This window comes from Gallinula chloropus, assembly GCF_964237585.1.
Source record: "Gallinula chloropus genome assembly, chromosome: 27".
In the NCBI taxonomy this organism is placed as follows: domain Eukaryota; kingdom Metazoa; phylum Chordata; class Aves; order Gruiformes; family Rallidae; genus Gallinula; species Gallinula chloropus.
The window spans coordinates 3,003,712-3,026,933 of record NC_140112.1 but is presented as its reverse complement, the minus strand read 5'-3'; the positions used below and the strand labels follow the sequence as shown (position 1 = coordinate 3,026,933).

The window sequence follows — 23,222 nt, the reverse complement described above, 5'->3', positions numbered from 1 at the left end:
CTTGCAAGTTACAGGCAGAGCTGAGCAACAGCTCAGTCCAAAACTAACCAACCTCCAGTCACTGGATTAACTATTGAGAAGCTGCCTGTGAATGTTGGCAGTTAATGTTAAAATTGAACAGCTGACTAGTTTGGTCCAACTTGGTTAGAATTCAGATCTGAATGCTGCAGATAAACAATACAGGATATAAACAGTTCCACCTACAAGGAAAGTAAAATTAAACAAACAGATACAGTACAACCCCCCCACCCTCCAGTTCAAGAGTCTCACAAGTGCCTGCTGGATCTCCCAGCCTACAAACTCCTGTTTTAGTATCCTGTCAGGCAGAGATCACCCACACAAAACCTGCCAGCCTAAGACAATGAGCTCCCAAGAAATTCCAGTCCTTGTGGTTTTCCTCAACCCAAGAACAGGGGACCACTTCAAGTCTTCTTAGCAAACAGGCACTTTAGTTAGGAAAGATATCTCCTTTTTATTACAGAAAATGAATAATCAGGTAAGTGGCACTCCTGGCACAAAGGAGATGTTGCAAATACACTGTGTGGTTGCACAGACAGCAGATACCAATCTGATACGTGACAGAAGCATTCGTGGTGGCAAAACCATTTCTGACATTACCTGCCAAGCAATGACTAGTGCCACTCCTGACAGCACTGCAAATCAGAATCCAAGAGAAAGGGGACAAACATCACTTCTAGCTTTTACTCTAGAGGTAAAGTGTCATCTTTTTCACAGCATTTAGTCTCTTTAGTTCACTTGTCCTGCGACTGGTTTTCTTCTTGAACAAACCCGGATAACACAGTGAGAAAAGAATCCCAGTGCATAAGGAGATGTGACTGCTCTGTCAGCTGAGCAAGGAGGTAGACGCCAGAGATGTTCTCTTCAGATGGAGCACAGAAAAGGACCTTGTGCTAATTAACTGGTACCAAGATTCTGGTCAGTGGCACCACAATACTGCAGGGCATCGGCAGGAGATGCAGTACAGTAGCATTGAGACTCGTCCAGCAGCTACATCTGAACCACATATTCTTGGCATCTGCAACAGAAAGGCATCACTAATTAGCTGCTGCCCAGCTTTGAGGTGGATGTGCACTGCAACAGTGTGGTACAAGTCCTGAACTGTCTGAACAGGGACGGGCAACACCTTGAGGTAGCTGTTGAGAAGGATGCCACTCAGTTGGGGAACTTGCCAATTCCCTTCCTTGCATTATTTCATCCAGTTAACCTTCAAACAGCTTATCTTCCAGAGGAGCACAGCTCAAGATGAGCTGCACAGAACCCAATCAATCAGCAGCAAATGGTGACTGCAGGATTTTGCACCCTCTTCTTCCTACTTCAGGTGTTTCTTGTGCTTAAGACAGAAATTACATTCTGCAAACAGTCAGGGTGGTTTCTCCAAGGAAGGAGACACTGACAAGAATGGTACAGAAAACCACACTGTTAACAGCTCAGTGGAAATCCACAGGCTACAGCCAAAAGGCTGCTGTGAAGAGGATTCCCATTTCTTGAGCTTTGCTATTTACTCTGTGTGTGTGTGTGAAATTTGGAGAAGTAATTACAGATCTAAATGTAGGTGTATCAATGGGTTGTGGGAAAAACCCACCCGTAGCAAGTAGCATTGCTAAGACATGCCTGTTGACAGCTGAGGGAGCCAAGGAAACACTCAAATGACTGCTCACCTTATCACATCACAATGCAAGACAGTCCCATGCAGCCTTGATTCCCATCTTCATTGCTGTTGAGCTTTTTCATCCGGTACTGCCGGATCTCTCTCACCAGTGTGTAAAAAGCATCTTCCACACCCTGAATGCAAATGATCCAAGTCAAGTATTTGCCTTCCTGAAGCTTTTGAGATCACTGTTCTTTCCATCCCAGGATCCCTCAACGTATTTGAAAGACATACTTCTACAGGAAGAGCAGCAGCCAACTTATCCATCAGTTCAAAAGAGGGAGAAACTGGTGCCCCAAACTTCCCACTTACCCTCCTAACTCTGCCTCCAAGGAAAGCAGTCCCAGCAACAGCCATCGAAAGAAACAAGGCCAATTGTAACTGTAGAAGGGTCCCATGCAGGGAACAAGCTAATTCTGGACTAATCACCTCTGGTTTAGTACTCTCAGGCTTTTCTGACTACTGCTTAGTGATTGCACCTTCTCTGCTTCACTCCACACAGGACGCAGGCTGAGCAGAGGCTGACCAGGCACAGCCACACGTTCACTGCAATTCTCAAGTCCATTAATCCAGCCTAGGGAACTCTTTTGTAAACATAACCTTGTAATTAAGGCCTTCATTAAGAAAATCAAATGTATCTGAGACAAATAACCCCTTCTCTGCAGGTGCAGGTGAAGCTCTCCCTTCTTATCAGCGTGACTCACTTGAAGGAAAGCCAACGCAAGTCTGAAGTGAGTCGTGTACTGGCCCAGCCCAGTGATAAAGCCAGAACTCTTTCAGGCTAAGTGTGAGTGGAGAAATAAAAGGCTAAAAACTTGAAAATGGATTAAAGAAAATACTTACTCCTGTAGGTAAGAAAAAAAAGGGACACAGGAAAACTTTAGACCCTTCTGCATTTAGCATGCAGGAAGAAAGAGCACGAATGGGAGCACCTTACCTGTCTTGTTTTAGCAGATGTCTCTATGAAGGGGATTCCATAGCTTTTGGCTAATTCTTGAGCCTGTTTTGTGTCTACTGTTCTCGTGGGCAAATCACACTTATTCCCAACTAGCACCATTGGCACATCATCTGAGTCTTTTACTCTCTTGATCTGTTCTCTTTAAAAAAAAACAAATTAAAAAGAATAAGTTAGGAACTATTTTCTATATATAAAAACTGTTTTAGTTCAGTATCCAGGCAACTTTGTGCCGTAAAAAATGTATATTCAAGGTGGACAGGACAGTGTTTCTAGCCTACACAGTATGTCTAACAACTTCATAGGCTCCTTCTTTATTCCCTGAGGAACTCTAAAGCATGTTTGCCTTCTTACCCATTTGTGTGTGGGGGGAAATCATGTTCTGTAGGCTCTAAATTTAATCTGATTAAAATAAACAACCTGAGTAACTGTCCCATGCTCAAGCAATTAATAATGTACAGGTGCAGCACACAGATAAGGCTGAAAAGCCTTCTGAAAGAAGTGGGTGTTCAATATTTGTCTGTTATTTAGTCTGCACCAAGTCTATAAGGGTGAACAGGTCTGGTGCCTTTTCCAGTCTCCCCCCCACCCCAGCCCCCGTGGCACAGACACAGGCCGTACCTGTAAAGGTTGATGTCAGCGAAGGATTTACTGTTGTTGATGGCAAAGACACAGAGGAACCCTTCCCCAGTCCTCATGTACTGGTCACGCATGGCACTGTACTCCTCCTGCCCCGCCGTGTCCAGAATGTCTAACAGGCACGTCTCTCCATCGATGACAACCTGCTTTCTGTAGGAATCCTACGGAGCAGGGGGAGCCTCAGGTTAGAAAAAGCCGTTGTTACCACCACACTCCCCCCCAGGCGTTAGTTAAGGGGGAAAACACACAAAGGAAGCGCGACCCCGAAGAGCCGCTTCAGTCCCTCCCAACAAACCCCCCTGCCCGAGCCTGGGCGCGATGCAAACGCCGCCTCAGGCGCCCTCGACCTTTCTCAGGCGAAAACAAAAGATAAACCGCGTCCTGCGCAGGAGGTTTCCGCGCTGGAAACAGGAAAAGAAGACAAATTACAAGCGCCGCCGCGACCGGGGCGTATCGGCGGCGATCCCGCTGCCGCCGCGGCTGCCCGCGCTCGCCTTCGGGGCAGCGGCGGGACGGGCCAGAGGCCACCGGCGCTCTGCGGCCTCGCCCCCCGGGCGCGCAGCGGCCCCGCCCGGCAGAGCCGAGCGCGCAGCGGGGAAACGCAGCGCGGGAACCCAAACGGGCCCCCCCCACCCCGCCCCGCAACGCCCGGGGCCGCCTCCCGCCCCGCTCTGCCCTGGGCTCGGCCGCGGCCGCCCCGGCTCACCTCGATGGTGGGGTCGTACTCGTCCACGAAATGGTTCTGGATGAGCTGGATGGTCAGCGCGCTCTTGCCGACGCCGCCGGCTCCCACCACCACCAGCTTGTACTCGGTCATGGCCCCGCGCGGCCCCGGGCGGAGCGCGGCGCTGCTTCCCCCCCCCCCCCAACCCCGCTCCGCCCGCCTCTCCCGCGAACGCGGAACACCCTTTCCCCGCGGCTTCCGGCTTCCTGCCCCGGCGGGGTCGTCATCAGGCGCCGCCGGAAAGCGGCACCCGCCCCGCTTCCGGGCGCGAGTGAGGGAAGAGACTGGGCCAGTCGCGGGGCTTTTTCCAAAATCAGTAAAACTTTATTCTATTCCATTCTTTGCCATTAACAGAAAAAAAAAAAACCAAAAAAACCAACAAAACAAAACAAAAAAAACCCTGGAGAGAGAAAGCAAATGTTCGTTTTACAAAGATAACGCGTCTCCCGGAGAAGAAAAACCCTAACTGGAGAAGAGAGGTAACATGAGAAATAAACCCAAAGAACCGAGAACAAGCCCCGCCCCGCGCTACCGGTACCGGTACCGCCTCCGCGCCCCGGAGCCGCGCCGCCTTTTTGGTTACAGGAACGCTCAAGACCAACCCTTCCGTGTTCTTGCTCGATAAAGTGTGACTGGGGAAACGGGGTGGGGAGGGTAGAGAGGAGGAAGAAGAGGAGGAGGAGGAGGAGGAGGAGGAGGAGGAGGGGGTGTCAGGGGAAGGAGGGAGGGATGGAGGGAGGGGGGGTAGGAAAAAGCACACAGACATCAACTATTTCACCTTGATGAAAGTCTCAATACAGCTATGGAAAGCCTAAGTATTTATTCTGTTACAGTACACTGGGTGCTGGCTGCAAAAAAAAAAATAAAATAAAAACAGGAAAAAAAAATGTATTCACTTCAGGCACAACTTCTTTCTTCTTTTTAAATTTAAATCAGTAAAAGAAACTGGGTTTAGAAGCTGCAGTGTTCTAAGCAGCAGCGGATTTGTGCATTGTTTTAAATATATTTAAGTTACCACACTGATGGCACAACCTCAGCCTTATGAAATTCTGCACTGCAGGGGGTTCAGAATGCTACAAAAATAAGTGTACCCTGGAAAGAGACTTTCACTGAGCTCTTCACGCCTGCTGGTTAAAGGACTCGAGTTAAATAAGAAGACATAGTAACATTTGGCCATCCACTGAAGTTTATCTGAATATTGGTACAGATTTTGTATCAAGTTGAACTCAATTCCACCCTCATGTGGTCCTCAGAGCTGAAGTGTGCCTTCCACTCCTGCCTGGAAGGAACGCCGCGATGCAGTTGAGCACTAAGGCATAGGTACAACTTGGCCAAAACAACAAAGATAAAGCAGAGAGAGAGAGAGAGAGAGAGAGTTGTAGTGCAGAATTCCATAAGGTCTACCAGAGTAGAGCTGTCTATAATGTTTACTCACATAGGCAATGTAGATTTGCAGTTACCAGTTGCGTTAAATGCACCATTCAAAACAAGCTTCTAAAATGTGATACTATAAAGGCGCCACCTTAAGTTCTCCAGAATGCAACTGTGCATAATTTTAAAATGGTTTCATGAATTTATTTTAAACATAACATGAAAAGGTGTTAAAACTGGTGTAATAGCTTCTTAGAATTTGGAGGAAGGGAATGAACAGGGAGATATTCAGTACCCTTCACCAGCCCCCACCGCTCAGTCGTACATCAGGTATGGGTGTTGTGGATCAGTCTATAACACCAGCTTGACGGATCTTTCTCTCTGCACCAAATCCCTGCAGGGGAAAAAAAAAAAACCACCAAAACTTTGAGCTCCAGTGTCATGCTTGACAGCAAACCTGTTCTGTTCCACCCACAGATGGCATTGGTATGTTTCTAATTAGCCCCATTTGTCTTCAGGAACAGCGACAGCAAGAGGACAGGCTCTGTGGGCTGCACTTTACAGCCCTAGATACCTTACAGGTTTCCAACACTTCACTACTTACCAAGAGGTGGCAGAACCTTACGTGAAGGCCAGGTTTATAATCAAAAGAATTTCACTTACTGTCTCCAGGAAGGGAAGCAAGAGGTTTATCAAAGCAAGAGCAAACCAAGACAGCCATTATGGGCTAGAACACAAGCAGCCATCGGTCGCTTCTATGCTATGTGCTGTTCTGAAACCACATCATGTGAACAACACAGGGTCTAGTGCCCCTGACTTTGCACATGAACCACCTAATCTCACCAGCAGGTGACTCATCTACCATGGAGTGAAAGCAGATACCATGTTTCAAACGGTTTAGGCTTCCAAGAGAGGTATCAACGTTCTGTTATCCAAGTTAGAATGCAGTTTCTCTGTCATGCAAGCCTTTTACTTCATGTACCTTTGAGTTATCCGGTCCCCTAGGCTGGCGAAGAACTGTTAGACGAGGAGCGTTGGCATCGTCCAGGTTAATGCTCTTTAAACGGTTCACAAGTCTATCAGGACGTGGAGCAGCAACAGCCTTAGCGCCTTCACTGTAAGAGTCAACCACAGAGAGCACTGCTGACTTCCCAGAGATGGGGTACACCACCTCATTCATAGTCACTTTCCCCATGAAGCCATTAACATCACCTGTCTCAAGTGAAAGCAGATCCTCTGGGTGACACCATGTATGTCTGCCTCAAAGACATTGCTTTTTATTCTGCTAAAGTCCCAAACTAATCTATTCTTCAAAACACACACAAATCCTGGCTATTCTAAACTACACAAAAATCTCCAAGGCTGTTGCAGTGCTCTGGCTCAGTTTTGTAGCTGCTCTCACGAAGCAGCTCACACAGTTACAGCCATTTTCTCCTAAAATCAAAAAAACCCCTTAATTTATTCTTAAAACCTTGAAAATTCTTATATTGAAGTTACATTAATTGTCTCTACCTCAATCTATTCAGCATGATTGCATTCCATTGACTCATCCCCCCCCCACTTCATTATCCTTACAGGACCCAAAAAAGGGGGGCGGCAGGGTGGTTTTGGGGTGTCAGTGGGCTGGTTTTGGGGGTGTCACTATTGCTCCCCCTCTCCCCAAAAAGCATTCTTTAGCAAGCAGAGGTGTTGAATTTACTCTTGTGTGCACTGAATAGTATTTCCTCCCCTTTAACTGGAACAACACAAGGCTTACAGCTGACCACTGAGTAATGGCACAGCACTAACATGTCATCTCCAGAGAACAGAATTTTGAGAGAAGAACAGGAGTGTTAGCTTCCTGTGTCTGCCAAAGAACTCTCTCAAGCAAAATCCAAATTCTGCTGTTTTCTTCAGAATGTGTTAAGTAGCTCAAAAGCAAGAAAACCCACACAAAACCAACAATCATGACAAGTCAGAAAGAAGAGAGTGCCCAACAACATTGTTTATCTGCTTAAAAAGCCAAGTTGCTTTTCAAGAAACAGGTTAGGTACTGCACTGGTCAGAGGCCAGCAGGTACACAAGAACACCAATGGTACTCCTATCATTCATTAATTTCTATTTCAAAGGCTGTAGTCAAGTTATTACTATGGGGGAGCTTCTCAAGAATAGATTAAAAATAAGAACAAGCTACCTGTATTAAGAAAAGCTGAGAGCTGTGCTGCACTGGACCCCCTGCCTACAAGGGCAGGCAGTTTTCAGGTGAGCAGCTCTCCCTAAAGCCAGCTGAAATCCAGAGGTGCCATTCTAGGACCTCATCTCAGAAGCAGCATGTGTTACACTACTGTGATGCACAGAGAATGTGCCAGAGTAAGTTCTAAATCTCACCAAACACGCCACACGTTACAGGCACTGCATTTTCCTGTGCGCTGGTTCAGGATCACTGAGAACTCCACTTCATCCCCAGCCTGAAGCTCCACACCATCCTGAACTTCTTTCACATGGAAGAAGAGCTTTTTGCTGTCACCCACCTCGTAGTTAATGAAACCAAACTGAAAACCAAACACATCACAAGGTTATTTCTTTCCTCCTGCTCAAACAGATGCAAAGACTCACTCGCTACTGCAGTTTAACTACTTCTAGAAAAATCCCCCACCCTCTGAAGAGCCTAGTGGAAGTGGGAATGCAATTTCTCCACTGAACAGAACATTCTGTTTGGAAACAATACTTCTGGAAGTTCAGTTCTTCCCTAGAACCAGGGTACAGAGCACTCTGTTTGCAGGATTCTCCCCTGCTCTGTGCCAAGTCAAGCAGTCCTCTCGACTCACAGCAGCAGTCACTCACCTGATCTTTCACACACTCCACTGTGGCTCTGCGGAATGGTGTGATGTTAACAGCCATTGTCTGCCCATTCTGACCAAGGACACAGAGCTGAAACTTTACAGTCTCTCCCTTTTGCAGACAGTCACCTTTGTTTGCCATTCCAACAATTCCAAACGGATAGACCTCTCCCTTCATCTCACCTAGAGGAGGAAAAAGTACAAGGCAGACTTGAGATGTGTCCTTTCCTACCTAAAGGCATTTGGAATTTATTTCCAGTATCAGAAACGATACTTTTATTGTCAGCTTGGTAGTACAAATAGAGTTTGTAGTGCAAGTGTCACCCTCAACACCTCTATTTTCAGTTTATTGAACTTCTACACTTCTTGTGTGTACACACAACACTATGAATTTAAAAGCAGTAAGTCTTACCATCCTCCATGACTTCAATCATGCCCTGGTACTCAGTCTGTGTAGGATCTACACTCCTCAAAGGACGAATTACTTTACCAGAGTAAACAGTTGGATCAGCTTCTTCAGTGATACCATTCACTGAAAAGAAACAAGACAGTGTCAGGACAGGATGCTCTAGTCACACCTTGAAGACTATTATCAAGTGATTCAGGTTGTACTGTGAGACACCTAAAGCAGTGCACTTTGTCACCCAGTAAAACAAACAGCTTTTACACAGCAGTGAGAGCTTTTCTAATCAAAATCACACTGACATTTCAAACACAGGAGTAGAAAAAACTACTACTGCAATTACTGATTTGGCAAGTTCTGCCACTAGGTCTCTTCTTACAATCCCCCAGCTGAAGAGGACAGAGTATGGTAAAAGTCCAATGAGTTAATGTGCATTTTCTTCTCTAGAAACACAGGTAACAGCTTTCAGGAAACCATCAGTCATCATTTTAAGCATCATCTACTTTGTTACTCTCAAACTGCAAAAAGATTACCAATGAACTTTATCTATCAGCACCTGACAAAAGTCTTCTAAGCAGGAAATACCAGGCACAGTCTTACCTGCGTGCGTTTTGTTCACCTTTTCTGCACTAACTTTGTTTCCTTTGCCTTTTGACAAGCTGTATTCAACAGTGTCTCCAAGTTCCAGGCTATCAATATCACCACAGTATTCACTACAGGAAAAGAATTATGTACCATTTACATGACAGTAGTGATGCTCACCCAACATTTAAATAACTTCTGATTAAGTTAAGTAAGTAGCTCAGCACCTCAGATTTTCAGTAAAATGAAGCATTTCAAACATACAACTGTTTCTTAGGGATTCAGATGCACAGAACACCAAGACTACTGGCTTGACAGAAAAGCCTGAAATCAGTGCAGCAGAGAGAATGAATGGAACTTGAGACACCTAAGCATATTTACAGTATGTGTCAAGTCCAAACGGGTTTAAACAGCCAACCCTACCAAACTGCCATGCACACCCCTCAAAAACAACACACAAACAAGTACAAATAAAAACCCCCTGTCACTCACCTGTAGTGGAAAAAGATCTCCTTGTCATGATTGGCTGTTTCAATAAATCCAAAGTTATCTTTCAGGGCTGCCACGTATCCCAAAAGCCTCTTAGAGCTGTAATTGCGTCCAAGCATCCTGACAGACACAGCTGTTTGCAGACCAGTTCTCTTCACTTCACAAACACTGAACTCAACCTGTTTAAGAGGAGTGTATCAATACTAGGCAGAAAACACCCAGAGAAACCACACCCACCAAAGCCCTGAAATAACTGATTTCAAAGCTGTGTGTCTCTAACCAGTATCTAAGCTCCCCAGGAAGTTAATTTCCTAACCCTTCTCTCCCAGAAGTATCTGTCATTTATTGACATTTACACTCCAAAAAGCAGCCACCACTTCAGTGACACCTGCAAGGCAAGTAAGTCCCCAGTGCTCAGTGTTTTTTAACCATTAAAGATGGGACTTTTTCTGTTTATGTAAACCACCTCCTTTTGGTACAGTTATCATCAGTGGCTCACAGTGAGCATGTACAGAGCTTTGTGACCTTGTTTCAGGTTTTTAAAGCCAGTGCCTTCCCAGCACAGCTCCTGAAGGTGGGACAGTTTTTAGGTTGCTCTTCCAGATCTCTGAGCTTTCTTCCTTTCCTAATTGGCTTTCAGGGCGTGTTCTCCCACTTCAATATTCATGTCAGTCTAGATACTTATTTCCTCTTCATTATTCACAAGCAAACTCCACTGTCTTAGTTTTAAGAATTCCTTGTTTTAAAAAGCATTATTTACATATTAAGACTTCCCCCCCCCCACATTTATCACCAGGGTTTAGGGTATTTTTCTTAGTTATACAGAAGATTATGCCACTCAGACCCAGGACAGCAGAACATAAATGGGTGGCACCACACAGACACTTTGTCCCTTATTTGTTCTGAGAGGATGAACAAATCCAGTAACAAGGCAAAGAGAACCTCACATCTCACAACACATGAAAAAATATTTCCCAATGGTAAACTTAGTTATATTGCCTTATCTCCTATTTGGGGATTAACAGATCCTTCCACATCCTTGGCCTGGTAAGGAATGGTCAGTTTTACTCCACAGTCATCATAAACAATTACTCCATCCTCAGCTTCCTAAAAACAAGACATCAGTATTCTTCAGTCAGCATCTTATTTGTAAGCAAACGAGTTTACTACATACAATGCAAGCACTGCCCACTTGAGCCACAGTGGTATAGAGTAACTGCTCAGTAAATGGGGAAAAATGCAACCAACACTGAGTAAGCACCTTTAAATGACAGTAGACAGTATTTTTTAGAGGAAAGAGTGTATTACCACCATTCCCAGTAAGTGTAATTATTCTGGTCTTGTTTAAAATAGCATGAAATGGTAAAAGTTTTCTCCTCTGGTCCTAGAAACCTAGTTTTATCCAATTCTACATAGCATCTTATGGAGGAGGAGGTAGAAAGAAACTTCCCATCAAGCTGTTTTTAAACATCAGCAGTGCTTTTATTACCTCACTTCACATAGGTCAGTGTTCGCCAACTGCTGTCGTTAGCTATTCAATGTGGTTCAGATTTATCTGTGATACAGAACAGGTACTTCACTATTAGAATTACCTTCTCTTTGCCTTTATTTGGGCTCGTGGCTTTGGCTGGAATAGCTTCTTTGTCTATAGTGCCCACAAAACGGTGATCTGATTGGGTGTGGAAAGAAACTGTGCCCTTAGGAAGTTTTTTAATCCTTATAGCATGATTTCTTTGGGCAGACAACATATCCTGAAAAACACCACCACTCAGGTTTTAGACAGACTGCACATAGTTTCTTTGAAAAATTAACATTTCATATAAGTGTTAATCTCACTTACAGGAACGACAGTAAATTCTACTTCATCAGAAATATGGAGTTGATTTCCATCCATAATTTCACTGAAGTGAAAGAACATGCGAGCATCCCGGTCCACACATTTAATGAAGCCAAAGCCATCTCTCATTGCTGCAATCACACCCTGTGAACAGTTAAATGGACAATCAATTTTACTACTAGTATTCAATTATCTGTCTGCAGGTACTCCACATCTGTCTGCATAGTATGCAGTAATCTGAACACAAGGCCTGAATCCCATGACAACACTTCCTGGTTTATGCAATGTGCTTCCTTGCAACTGGAGTGCTAAAAACTACAGTAAACCTGAAACACAAACCAGTCCTATTGAGTTTGTCAATTTCTCATTAACTGGAAAGATTAATTTAAGCCATTAAGAAGTTAAGGAACATGGCATAACTGCTACACAGTCTTGAAGAGAATTACTTTACAAATACATGCCTGTACAGATGATGTATGTAACACAAACACACACAAAACATACAAGAACCTATATAAACACAAAATAAAACCAGCAGTCAGAGGGAAGTTTAGGAGAAAAACACATCAGATTTCCAGGCAAAAAAGAAAACATTAAAAAGCTTTCTTACAAAGAAGACTCATATATATATTACAGTCAACAAGTTACATAATATTTTAGCAGCCTTCCTGGTGGTAACCGCTACAAATGGAGTGCTAGAAGTAGCCAATATTCGCAGCCTCAATGACAGGTCAGTTCAGGTGGGCAAGTATTATCTAGCCAGATTAGCAATCTAAGTAGTTTATAGGATCAAATTTCAAGAACCAAGAAGGTGAAGTCCAAGTTCAGTGGTTTTCTTACAGCAAAGTGTCCCCTAAATGGCAGCATCTTGATGTTACAGCACTGTGATTGGGCTCTGATTGAAAAGGCAGGCAAACTTACACACTCTTGTTGGAACAGAACCAACATTCCAAATTGCAGGAATGAAAGATATTCTTTAACACTGATTAGCACATTCATCTTAGTCCCTGAAATTCAGTATGTGATAAGAAAGCAGCTCTTCACTATCCCTCTGTTGGACTCCGAGAGGGAGCGGTCAAATCCCGTGAAATTCAAAAGCTGCACACAGTACCTTCTCTGAATCTTAAAGACTTCTTGCTAGCAATCCAAGAGGGCAAATTAAGGTCTATTTTTTTAGTATGATTTCATTTACTCAGTAGTTCACATTTTATTCTTTGGAAAAAAAAGATGCAGAGTCACTAATTCTGATTTTATACCATTTCAGCACCTTGTTTGAAGCACGAAACCGAGGACTGGATTTCAGAAGAGGCAATAGAAAACACTAGTGGTTTTTACATTCAGTTATTATTTAAGACAAACCCCCATATTTCCCCTCAAGAATGAATAAAAGATACTTGCCATTTCCCTAGTTTCATTAGTAAACTGGAAAGTATTAGGGAGAACCTCAATATTGGTGGCTCGTTCCAGTTTGTCACGTCTGTCAGTTGAAATATTGAATCGAACGTGGTCACTTTCCAGCAAGGTCACCTTGGATTTTGTATCTTTGTCTCCAAATGGAAGTTCTTTAGGAATCACAAAGTCCACTTTGATGCGGCCAGGTAATGGATCACTCTGTTGGGCAACAGAGAAGTTAGCTGTAGGCACTGAGACGCAGAATTCACTGCTGACAGAACAGCTGCTAACCTAAGTACAGATGGCACCAAACAGCTGCTGGACTCAGACCCCTGTGCTTCATCATTTCCACCACTCCTCATCTGTCATTTACAGACAAATGCAAGGCAGTTTTTGTTGTTGGTGGTGGGCTTTTGGGTTTTTTTTTAAAGCACCAAGCACATATTGCCAAAGAACACTATTTCAAGAATTAAAATTTAGAACGTTTCTGAAAAGCAGTGCCCTTAAGCATTCCAAACACACAAAAAACCCCATATCAAATCTCCCCAAAACAACACAGGCTTGCCTAAAACCATGCTTGCATTCACTCTTTCCCCAAAGCCAAACATTAAAGGTTGAGTTAGCTGTCAAAAGCCTCATTACTTGTTGACACTCCCCATAACCCATCAATCAGGCTTATTCCAGGAAGTATTTTCTCCCCTTTTCCCTACGCTTTTGCCTTAAAAGATACAGCCTAAATGCACAAAATTCAATGGGAAGTATTTGAAACATTAAAAACACATATTCCCCAATGTACCACTACACTAATTCGTGCTCTTTATAACCTTTAGGAAAATTATCAGACTGTGGCTCCTATTGATGGTTGTGACTGGCTAAGTGCAAGCCTACTCCTTTTACTCTGACATGATGCTTATGCCACAGACTGTTAGATGGAAAGGGGAACATTTTTAACATTTGTCTAGAATTCAATACAATTAATGCAATAATTCACAAACTCTAAAGTAAATTCTGATATTCACCTGGTTTTTGCTGGGTACTTTTGGAATTACTTTGGTTACAGTTCCTTCAAAATGTTCAATGCTGATATCTTCAAAAATGACAGTTCCTTGAGGCAGCAGTCTAACATCTGTTGCAACTTCTTTACCCTAAAAGCACAAAACCAGTCAGACACCCACAGAGAAGCAGTAAGGTAGCAGACCAATGAACCTCCACCCCCCTTCATTTTAAAGTGAATTTGAGAAACCAGTTGTCCAGTTATGCCCCAGGATCTTGTCTTCAGATTTTACTGGATTTCGTCTTACATTTCTGTCTTTGATTGAAAACTCCACATCATCACCAGGCTGTAAGGCTTCTAGGTCACCTTTAAATTCACTATAGTGAAAGAATATCTCCTTCACGACATCACCCCTCTCAATAAATCCAAAGGCCTCCTAAGAAAAAAAAAAACAGTGTTTTATAAATTTCCTAATATCTTCAAATGCTAAGAAAAAAATTTTCCAAGTTCTATCAAACACAATGGAAGACTACAACACATCAGCACAGCATACTTATGAGTGTACACAGCCAACAGGCTACCAAAAGAAACACATCAATGAAAATAAAGATGACTTTGAGACTATCCAAGACTAGCTGTTTAAACACCCAGCTTACACTCCACCACTATTTAGAATAGCATTTAATTTTCAAATGAAACTTTAAAGCATCACTTACTTTCATGGCACAGACTACTCCTTGACAGCGGGCTTGTTTCTTTTTTAATAGCATAATGTTACGAGCACTTACAGCACCAGTACTAGAGGAAAAAGGAAACAGAGCAAACCTGAAACAACTTAAACCCAGAGCAGAAAAGGATTGATTTCATAATGCCATTCCCTTTCTCAGAACAGGCACGAATTGCTGCCTGCCTACTAAAATAAAGTATGAAGGCAGAACAGAAATACTGACTTACTGTTTATTTGTATCAATTATAAAGTTTATTTTATCTCCTGTTTCCAGCTGTACATTTCCTTCAACATCTTCTGGGGTATAAGTCAGGTAAAATACTTCCTGTAAATTAACAATGACTAATATTAGTCTATTTGCAGAAGAGTGTGAAAGATTAACACAGTTGTTTAATAACCATATCTGCTATTAAAGAAATGTAGCAGAAAAATTGAAAACGGTCAAGCTCAGCATGCAAAAACATTCTTCCATTATGCTGTTTTGATGAGTCTGTAACAAGCAACTTTGAATTTAAGTTTTGTACATGCCCATCTTTAAATGTCAATTTCTAAGCTTTAGTTTTAAAAGAGAAAAACACCTGTTTGGCTCTGTATAAAAGTTCTCCACAAATATAAGCAAGCAAGCTGTAAAATTAGCATTTCTTTTTATAGTAATTACCAAAGCATGCTTTATTTTTCTTTGCCAAGAACTACAGTTCTTAGCAGTGTCAATTGTCTACATTAAGTTGTGTCTATTTTTTTTTCTCTTATAGACCACAGTGATGGATCAGCAAAGAGTTCAAGTAAAATATGTAAGCTTTACCCCATTACGTTCGTAGCATACACTCCCTGTTGGACTCTGACCCGGGGCAGCTGGAGATTTACTCTCTAAATTGTGAGGAACAGCACACACAACCTACCAGTCAAAAAAAAAATAATCCATTGCTAGTCATTTTCAGGAGCAGCACTGAACACAAAATGAATCTCAGGATCCTTTACTATACAGTCAGGGATGCAGTTTTGGTCTAACTCAACAGGGAATGCCATGCTGCAAAGCTTCAATCTTAAAGAACACTTGTGGAGTCTAAGAAGTGTTCAGAGGGAACTAAGAGCTGAAACTGAACCTTTGAATTTTATCAAAACAACAAAAGTGTATTTCAGTGTAGCTGAATAATGTATGTAGCTATTATGATGCATGCTAAATTAATCTAGCCTTCTATACTGGACTGGAAGTTGGAAATTATAGAGATATACAAAACAGGCACTAACTTGTCCATTTATTCGTTCTTCAGGTAGTATTTCTGGTTTTATCTTCACCAATTTAATAGCAATGGGTTTTCCAGTTCGGCGATCAGAAGACACTTCAAACTCAACATCATCTACAAGACATCAAACATGGCAATGGCATCACAGAGTTCTGTGTTTGGTTTTAATCATTAAATGGCTACATTAGGTAATTCCCTGCTTGTAGCCAAACACAATGTAACACTCAGGTGCTTCTGTCAACAAGGATGGGCACTGCATTTGCAAGGGTTTCTCTGGTTATCTGGCTTACTGAACTATTGCTGATGAACTATTCTACTGTAATGGCTTGCCCCTCAACAACCCCCTCTCCTGCCCACTATACAGCAGACTTCACACTGAAGTGAACATAAACACTAAATAGTTTAGAAACTTCACTGGAATATTAACTGGAAACACGAAGTAGCAGCCTCCCCATTCAGAAAAGCAACTGGCCATCTTGAAACTAATTCTAAAAAAATAAATACTGAGTGTGTGAGGTATATTCTTCCTCAGTCTAAGCACTTGCTCCCATCTCAGTTATGCAAGTGGGACCTAACACACCTTTTCCAGAATGGCTGCAATCACATTAACACAAGCTGCACAAAGATTAGGTGCTGCAAAGGTCTCTCATGGGAAGTGCTAGATTATATTATTCAATTGTCTGTTTAGCCCACCAAAAGCACCAGCATGCATCTGTTTCAAGCCACAGGATAAAAGGATTTTCTATGGCAAGTCAATGAAACTGATCTTACTCAGTCAAAAAGCTGCCAAAGTTGCCTAGTTACCTCCTACTTTGAGCTCCTGTAAGTTGCCATTGTACTGTGAACAGTGGAAGAACAGTCTAGCTTGCCGTTCTGAACACTGAATGAATCCATAAGAGGTCAGCAGTTTTTCTATAACCCCAGTCTCACGCAGCGCTGCCGAAGTACCGTTGGGGTACCCGTTGTGTCCATTGTTGTGGAGCAGGTTTGGATCAAAGCTCATCTGTTTAAAATAAAGCACAGGGGAGGGGGAAAAAAACCCAACAAAACACAACTCTACTTAAAATGAGCTTCCTTTCTCCATGCCACATAACAGAACGACAGACACAAAACGCTCGTGGAAGTTACTCTAAGCAGCAAATTCCAGCACTTTTAAAAACAGTCTTAAGAACATCAAAACAGTCAAAATTTTGTAAAACAATAACCTTCAAAATTTAGGCAATGTATTTATATAATAGGCCAGAAATACAACCTCAAAATAAGGCTTGCTTGGACCAAAACAAACCTCAGTACTCCCACATTCAGTGTTTCACATCAGAGCCTAAAAATATCTAAATTATCAGCTCTTCCAAATTAAACAAGTAGTTAGGAAAATGCAACAGTTATGAACCAACAGAATTAGGTTCACAACCCTGCAAAATCTGTCCCTACTTTGTCTATTCATTCTTTCATACAAAGAAGTCCTTTTACATATCTAAACATTATTGCACAGCTATGGAATTAATACAAAGAATTACACTAACATTTCTGTGTTGTAGGAGCTCAAGTGCTAGATACACTGAGGAAACATGAGAACAGCATTAAACTAGGAAAGTTAAAGCTCTGATGAACTGATAAAATCACTTGTATCCAAGATGTTTTTTTTCTTTTCTTGTTTTGGTTGCAGGGATGTTTTATTTTTCTCTCAAGGCACAGGCTCAATCTTGAAACACACACAGGTACCTTCACTAACTCATTCCCTTCTGATGAGTAAGCCTGCAAGCCCCATAATTAGAGCAAGCCATTTTCTATTTATCAGTTAGCATTTAAACCAAGTGTATTACACTGGGGTTTGAAGTGTATTACACCTCAGCAAATACTTTAACTCAAAGAAAGACTACTGAAGCAACCCTCTCCAAACAGTATGCACATTAAAACACAGGACTGGAGGGGTTTATTTGATGCAATATGTATTTTGGAAACAGACTGAGACTGTATCTGTTCTCCTTCTTGTTGCATCAAGCAAGTGATTAAAAATTAGTCAGTATTATCTTCAGTGGAGGTAAGATACCTGAGCAACTTGTAAAATGGTCCTGGCTTCTTATTCTAACACCCACATCAAATTATTCAACATATTAACAGGTATAGTTACAGCATGTCTTATCATCCTGTTTGGTAATCAGTGTAATGATCAAGGAGCATCACTCCAATACGTGAGCCCTCAGCTTTGGAGGAAGGCAACCCCTGGGATATTCTGTATTCCCTTGTGGGAAGACAACAGCTGAAGTGTTTGATTTTAAGCCATCACAGAGTTTGAAATACTTTTTTAAAAAAATACATTTTTCCTGTAAGCAGAGTGGGTGGGAGAAGGGAAAATTATGTTGTTATACCTTTTCCCAGTAGAATAACAGGCAAGAACGTTAACCCACTCCAAGAGCTTGAACCAGAGTGACAAATGCTTTTTGAGTCATTTACAAAATGGCCCCTTCACATCTCTCATACAAGGAAAGCACATAAACACACAGGCACCCCTGCCACAGGCATTAAGTGACAAACTACTACTAAAGGTACATCAGACACAGAACACAACAAAGACCCACCTACAAATCAAGTTCAGAATTGCCTATTTTTGGATCAGAAAACACAGTGCTCTAATCTCTTGTTCAAAGACTAGCACTGCATTACACTATTTGAACAGTCTGGGTGTAAATGACTTAGTACAGCACAAAGAACTCGTCATCAATCATCTGAAGACTGATGAGTTCAGAGATACACTCCTCAGGGTGCCACTATAGTTTGCAGTAGAGAGATACATGATGATACTGGCAGTCTTTCCAGGTATTTGCCATATTCCTACACCTGTTCAAACCTTGTAACAGAGCCTCACAAAAAAACCCATCCACCCACCCACCCAAAGAGCATCCATTTGCATCTGTCACCAAGAGTACTAGCATAAAACTGTTAAGAAACTTCTAGTGACAGGCTACGACCCACCCATGTACAAACAAGCCTTGCCTGCATCTATGATATAACTGGTGTTTACTGGCCAACAGTAACCATAATCTAAGTACTATTTACTCACCACACTACTACTAAACCAACACAGCATCAAAGAACTGCTAGAAAAACCCCATACTCCTCTGTTGAGAGCTTGTTTCCTAATAAATTTAGGAAGAGATGTAACCTTGTATAACACAGGCACTGACCTCGCAGTGATATTCAAATATTGCACTTTCAGTAGTATTAGCCGATTCTTCTGTTTCAGCACAAGTTTCTAAGGATGAAGATTATTATTAAGAAAAAAAAAAGAGAAAAAAAACAGGGGGAAGAGAGAGAGGGAGGAAGAAAAAAAGATAGCAAGAGAATGTGATCTATCAAGCTAATAGAGAATACAAGTGCTGCTGCCCTGGGCAGTTTCAATACAGCACTGGAGAAAACAAAGACTACTAGCAGCGTTGGGACGTGCTCTCTTGAAGCTGTTGAGTAGGCACAAACTTCTTGTTTCAGATCAAGCCTTGTATCTTCAGTGTAAGTTTCCTCTTCTTTGGTCTTGAGTTGTTGTTACAATGTGGTATATTCTTTTCCTGATCTGAACTTGAAGCAGCAGTTTCAGGTGGTAAATTCTGTTCTGTTCCACTTCATACTGGAGAGAGAAAAAGACATACACTGAGTATCACTTCAAAAGTAATTACACATCAGTCCTAGGTGTTCCTACAAACAGGTGCATTTCCTCTACCTTAATACCACAGCTTTCATACATGATAGGAAAGACTGTCCCACAGACCTCTCTGGCATTCTGATTTTCAGTTTTGTTTTCCAAGAAACTCTACCTCCAAGCCAACAGTATGTTATTTCCAATTCTGTACTCTCCAGAAACAGGTATTTCAGGAAAAGTCCCAGCTTGTACATTAAAACAATAACTTCATTTTTATGAACAGCAGCATTATTTAAAGCAAGCCTTAGTCCTATCAATAACTTCGTATGGGTGCTGTCTCAAAATTAATTAGTAAGTGCTTGCACAGAGTAGCAGTAGGATATACATGTGAGGAAGAATTAGAACGTCCTGGTAATTTTTCTACCAAAAGGCAAGTCAAGGACTACTCAGCATAGCATGTAAAGTAACTGCAGAGCCATTCTCTGGACTTCTTAAAACAGAATTTGTGAAAATGTTGATTTTCTATATATATAAAAAAATAAAAGTTGCGTAGCTAACAGCAAAGACAACTCTCCACAGCAGTAACTAGATAATTATTAATTTGCTCCTGAAGTTTTGCAGTACCACATTGTTTTTTCATGAGAATGCAGTTTAGGCAAACTGCCACCTACCAGATAAAACTGATACCTTGTAGAAACAGAAGCTTTTTTTGAAAACAAAGTTTTAATTTTAGTTTGTTCCTTCCACAATAGATAGAATTAAAAAAAAAAAGGAGGTTTTTTCGTGGACAAAAGCTGCTAAGAAGCAATGCAGCTATGAACCTATAAACTTGTACATTTTATAGCAATCTACAGGTATAAAGCATCAGAGCACAAGTCTTTCCCAAGTTATTCCACACCAAACCAGCAAAAATACAAAGCCTATTTTTGCACTGCAGTGGGAAAGTGAATTTCACAATTTACACTGACTTTTGAATTCCCTTTAGCAAAGTTGAAATAGTCACTTAAACAACCGAAACACGATCACAAGATAGTTCACTCTCATCACTGAAAAAGCTGACTGCATCCAGCTACTGCAAGAACGAACCCCGAAGCACACAGCGCTGTTTGCCAACTCATCACCCAGCTTTCACAGAAGCCTGCATTTCCATGACCTCTCCTCCAGATGAAGGATCTGCCTTCAGTCACCACTCTGAAAAACTTTCGGCTGAAGCGACTTTTGTTGCGAGACCACGACCCAAACATGAGTGAGACACTGGGTGAGGGCAGCACAAGCCAGTACTGGGGTATGAAAGGTTTGCATGAAAAGATTCAATTATAAAAAAACCCATAAATCAGAAGAGACAAGAATAACACAATGAGTAGACTTTTCACATGCCTCCATATTAGAGTCAGGCAACCGTTAACACAATCTCTCTCTCAATACTATTATTTTTTGGACAGCATTTCCAATCTCAAGTGAGCATCCCCACAACCAGGTTCAGGGGAAAGGAAGCTGGCATACACTCCATAAAGTGAAGAAGCCACTTTGATTTGACAACACGATCAGTTTACTACACTTGCTACCAAAAAGAAAGAAAAAGGGGGTGCTCAAGCAAGCACAACTCAAGTTAAAAAAAAAAATAAACCTCACTATGCACGTCTGCCTTGAATTCTTTACTTTTTAATTCAGCTACTATAAATACTCCTCCAAATGGTAAACACCTTAAACAGCTGACCAGCCCCCAAGTCACACTGGGTTCTGCATTTGTATCTTTAGAATTGAAAGGATTAACCCAAGGCAGGGAAGAACTGCACAAGTCCTGTTCTTTTGAGTCTTCCAGGTGCAGATTTAGCTAAAAGACAGTACGACACGTAAACCTGTTCACAGCCAGAAACTCTCCACGCTGCCCAGGAGCAGAACCTGCCACATTACAGACACCGTTTTGTCTTCTCCACCAGAAAAAGCACAATTATGGCATCGTACCGGAGCAGAACATGTACTTCTAGAAACACCCATCTCTTAACACGATGAAGATTAAACCCAATAAAGAGGAAAGCTTGACGTTTTTTCAGTATGCATGCACAAGACAGCGCCTGGGATGATGAAGCTGTTCTGGTATCTTTTGGGATTAGCACCAGAAAGCAGCGCTGGACGCCAGCTGAGGCACACCGAGAAACGGGTGACACCTACGAGGATCGGCTGCCAAGGCCGCTGGAAGAGCGAGCTCGCTTTTACGTCAAAAAAAGGCCCAAAACCTACGGGGGAGGGTGGGGGGGGGAGGGGGGAAGTTAAGGAACTCCCAAGGACACCCGTACAGGCACGTATACCTACAGAACGATCATAAACCCAACAATCCGCTCTCTTTTAAGGGGTCTGGAGCGCGGGGAAGAGCCCCGTGCTTGTTACGAATCCAGGCGCTGGGAAACGGGGCCCCCCCTGAGCGAGAGAGGCTCCCCGCAAGCCTTCGGCAGGGCGCCGCAAGCTCGGGGCGCCCGGCGCGGCCCTGTTCGCTGCGCTGCAGCAAGATGGTGGCCGCGGAGCGGAGTCGCGGGCCCCGCCGAGGGGCGGTGCCAGAGGCCCCAGCCGGCAGCGCGCCGAGCGGGGGCCGCCGCGCGCGGGAGGAGGAGGAGGAGGCCGGCACGCCGGCCGCGGCCTGCACTATGACAGCGCAAAGGGGCCGCCGCTCCCCAGCCCCGCGGTAAGGGCGGGCACGGCGGGAGGGAGTGGCCGGGCCCACCACACTCCCCACACACAAAGGGGGGCGATGGCGGCCGCTCCCCCGCACACAAAGGGACGGGGGCTTCGGATGGGCGCCGGGTGGGGCTGAGGCGCGCGCGGGGCACGCCGGGAGCCGCGGTCCGCCGCCGCCCCTCCGCGGCGCAGCGCAAGCCCGGCCCCAGGAGGCCCGGCGCCCAGGCCCCGCCCGGAGCCTGCCGGGATCCGTAGTCCCTCTCGGCACCGCCCCCGGCCGGCCCGCCGCCAGCCGGCCTGCGGGCCCCGACGAGCCCCGCAGCCCGCCGGGCCGCGCAGCACGCCGGGACAGCGAGTTCCGCCACGGCCATAGCCCCGCCTACACGGCCGGGGGCGGGGGGGGGACTCCAGCCCCCAGGAGCCCCGGCGACAGGGCGGCTGCCCGCAGGACGCCGGGAAGCGGAGTGCGCACGCCGCCACGGCCCAGCAACCCGCGGCCGCCGGTACCCCCATCCCCAGAAGCGGCGGCCTGCTCGCCAGGCGGCCGCCTTACCCTCTCTCCCGCGGCCACCGCGCTCCGCACCGCCGAGGGGAGGCTCCGGGCAGCTTCACCGGGCCGGGACAGGAGAAGAGTGGGAGGCGCCCCCAGAGGCGCCCCCTGCCTCCTCCACCACCTCTCGGGAGGCCCAACGTCCCCTCGCTTAGCGCGGGCGGTGCCTGGGCGGCACCGGGAGCCGCCGCGGACCGTACTCACCCCAACAGCTCAGCGCCCCCGCTCCAGCGCCGCCATGAGCAGCACGGCACAGCACGTAGGAATAAATCCCGGCCTCTCGCGAGATCCGCGGGGCGGAGCCGCGCCTGCGCCCAGCCCGGCCACGCCGCCATGTGGCGCGCATGCGCGCCGGCTCCCCCGCGCACGGCGCTTTGTGCGCGCGCGGTGCTCGTTCCCGCCAGGGAGGACGCGGAGTGATCGCGCCCGGCCCGGCCCGGCCCTCGGGGTTCGCTGCGGGGCGCGGCCCGGCCCGGCCCGGCGGCTGCCGCGGGGAGACAGGGCCCTGCCCGGCAAGGAG

General features: G+C 44.5%; 2 protein-coding genes across 2 annotated transcripts; both read right to left on the bottom strand.

The window, feature by feature from the left end:
* Window positions 1-279: 279 nt before the first annotated feature.
* NRAS (NRAS proto-oncogene, GTPase) lies at window positions 280-4,096 on the bottom strand. Its single transcript, XM_084276047.1, has 5 exons — window positions 3,970-4,096; window positions 3,246-3,424; window positions 2,607-2,766; window positions 1,680-1,803; window positions 280-1,036 (listed from the first exon to the last, which is right to left on the bottom strand). The coding sequence occupies exons 1-4, from the start codon at window positions 4,078-4,080 to the stop codon at window positions 1,684-1,686; spliced, it is 570 nt and encodes a 189-aa protein (XP_084132173.1). The 5' UTR covers window positions 4,081-4,096; the 3' UTR covers window positions 280-1,036; window positions 1,680-1,683.
* A 193-nt stretch (window positions 4,097-4,289) lies between these two features.
* CSDE1 (cold shock domain containing E1) lies at window positions 4,290-23,009 on the bottom strand. The gene is made up of 20 exons (XM_084276034.1): window positions 22,907-23,009; window positions 19,031-19,467; window positions 16,650-16,848; window positions 15,850-15,959; window positions 15,404-15,496; window positions 14,829-14,926; window positions 14,591-14,672; window positions 14,182-14,310; window positions 13,900-14,025; window positions 12,887-13,099; window positions 11,492-11,632; window positions 11,244-11,402; window positions 10,651-10,758; window positions 9,655-9,830; window positions 9,181-9,293; window positions 8,590-8,709; window positions 8,182-8,360; window positions 7,726-7,889; window positions 6,341-6,473; window positions 4,290-5,752 (listed from the first exon to the last, which is right to left on the bottom strand). Exons 3-20 carry the CDS (start codon window positions 16,846-16,848, stop codon window positions 5,705-5,707), a joined length of 2,391 nt encoding a protein of 796 aa, XP_084132160.1. The 5' UTR covers window positions 19,031-19,467; window positions 22,907-23,009; the 3' UTR covers window positions 4,290-5,704.
* Window positions 23,010-23,222: the final 213 nt, after the last annotated feature.

Coding starts and splice junctions, on each gene's coding strand:
- NRAS (XM_084276047.1), bottom strand. CDS start 4,080: ATGACCGAGTACAAGCTGGTGGTGGTGGGAGCCGGCGGCGTCGGCAAG. Junction 2,767..3,245: donor GCTGACATCAACCTTTACAG/GTACGGCCTGTG, acceptor TTTTTTTTAAAG/AGAACAGATCAAGAGAGTAA. Junction 1,804..2,606: donor CATCTGCTAAAACAAGACAG/GTAAGGTGCTCC, acceptor ATTTGCATTCAG/GGTGTGGAAGATGCTTTTTA.
- CSDE1 (XM_084276034.1), bottom strand. CDS start 16,848: ATGAGCTTTGATCCAAACCTGCTCCACAACAATGGACACAACGGGTAC. Junction 9,831..10,650: donor ATCCCCAAATAGGAGATAAG/GCAATATAACTA, acceptor CCTCTTAAACAG/GTTGAGTTCAGTGTTTGTGA. Junction 9,294..9,654: donor GAGATCTTTTTCCACTACAG/GTGAGTGACAGG, acceptor CTTTTCCTGTAG/TGAATACTGTGGTGATATTG.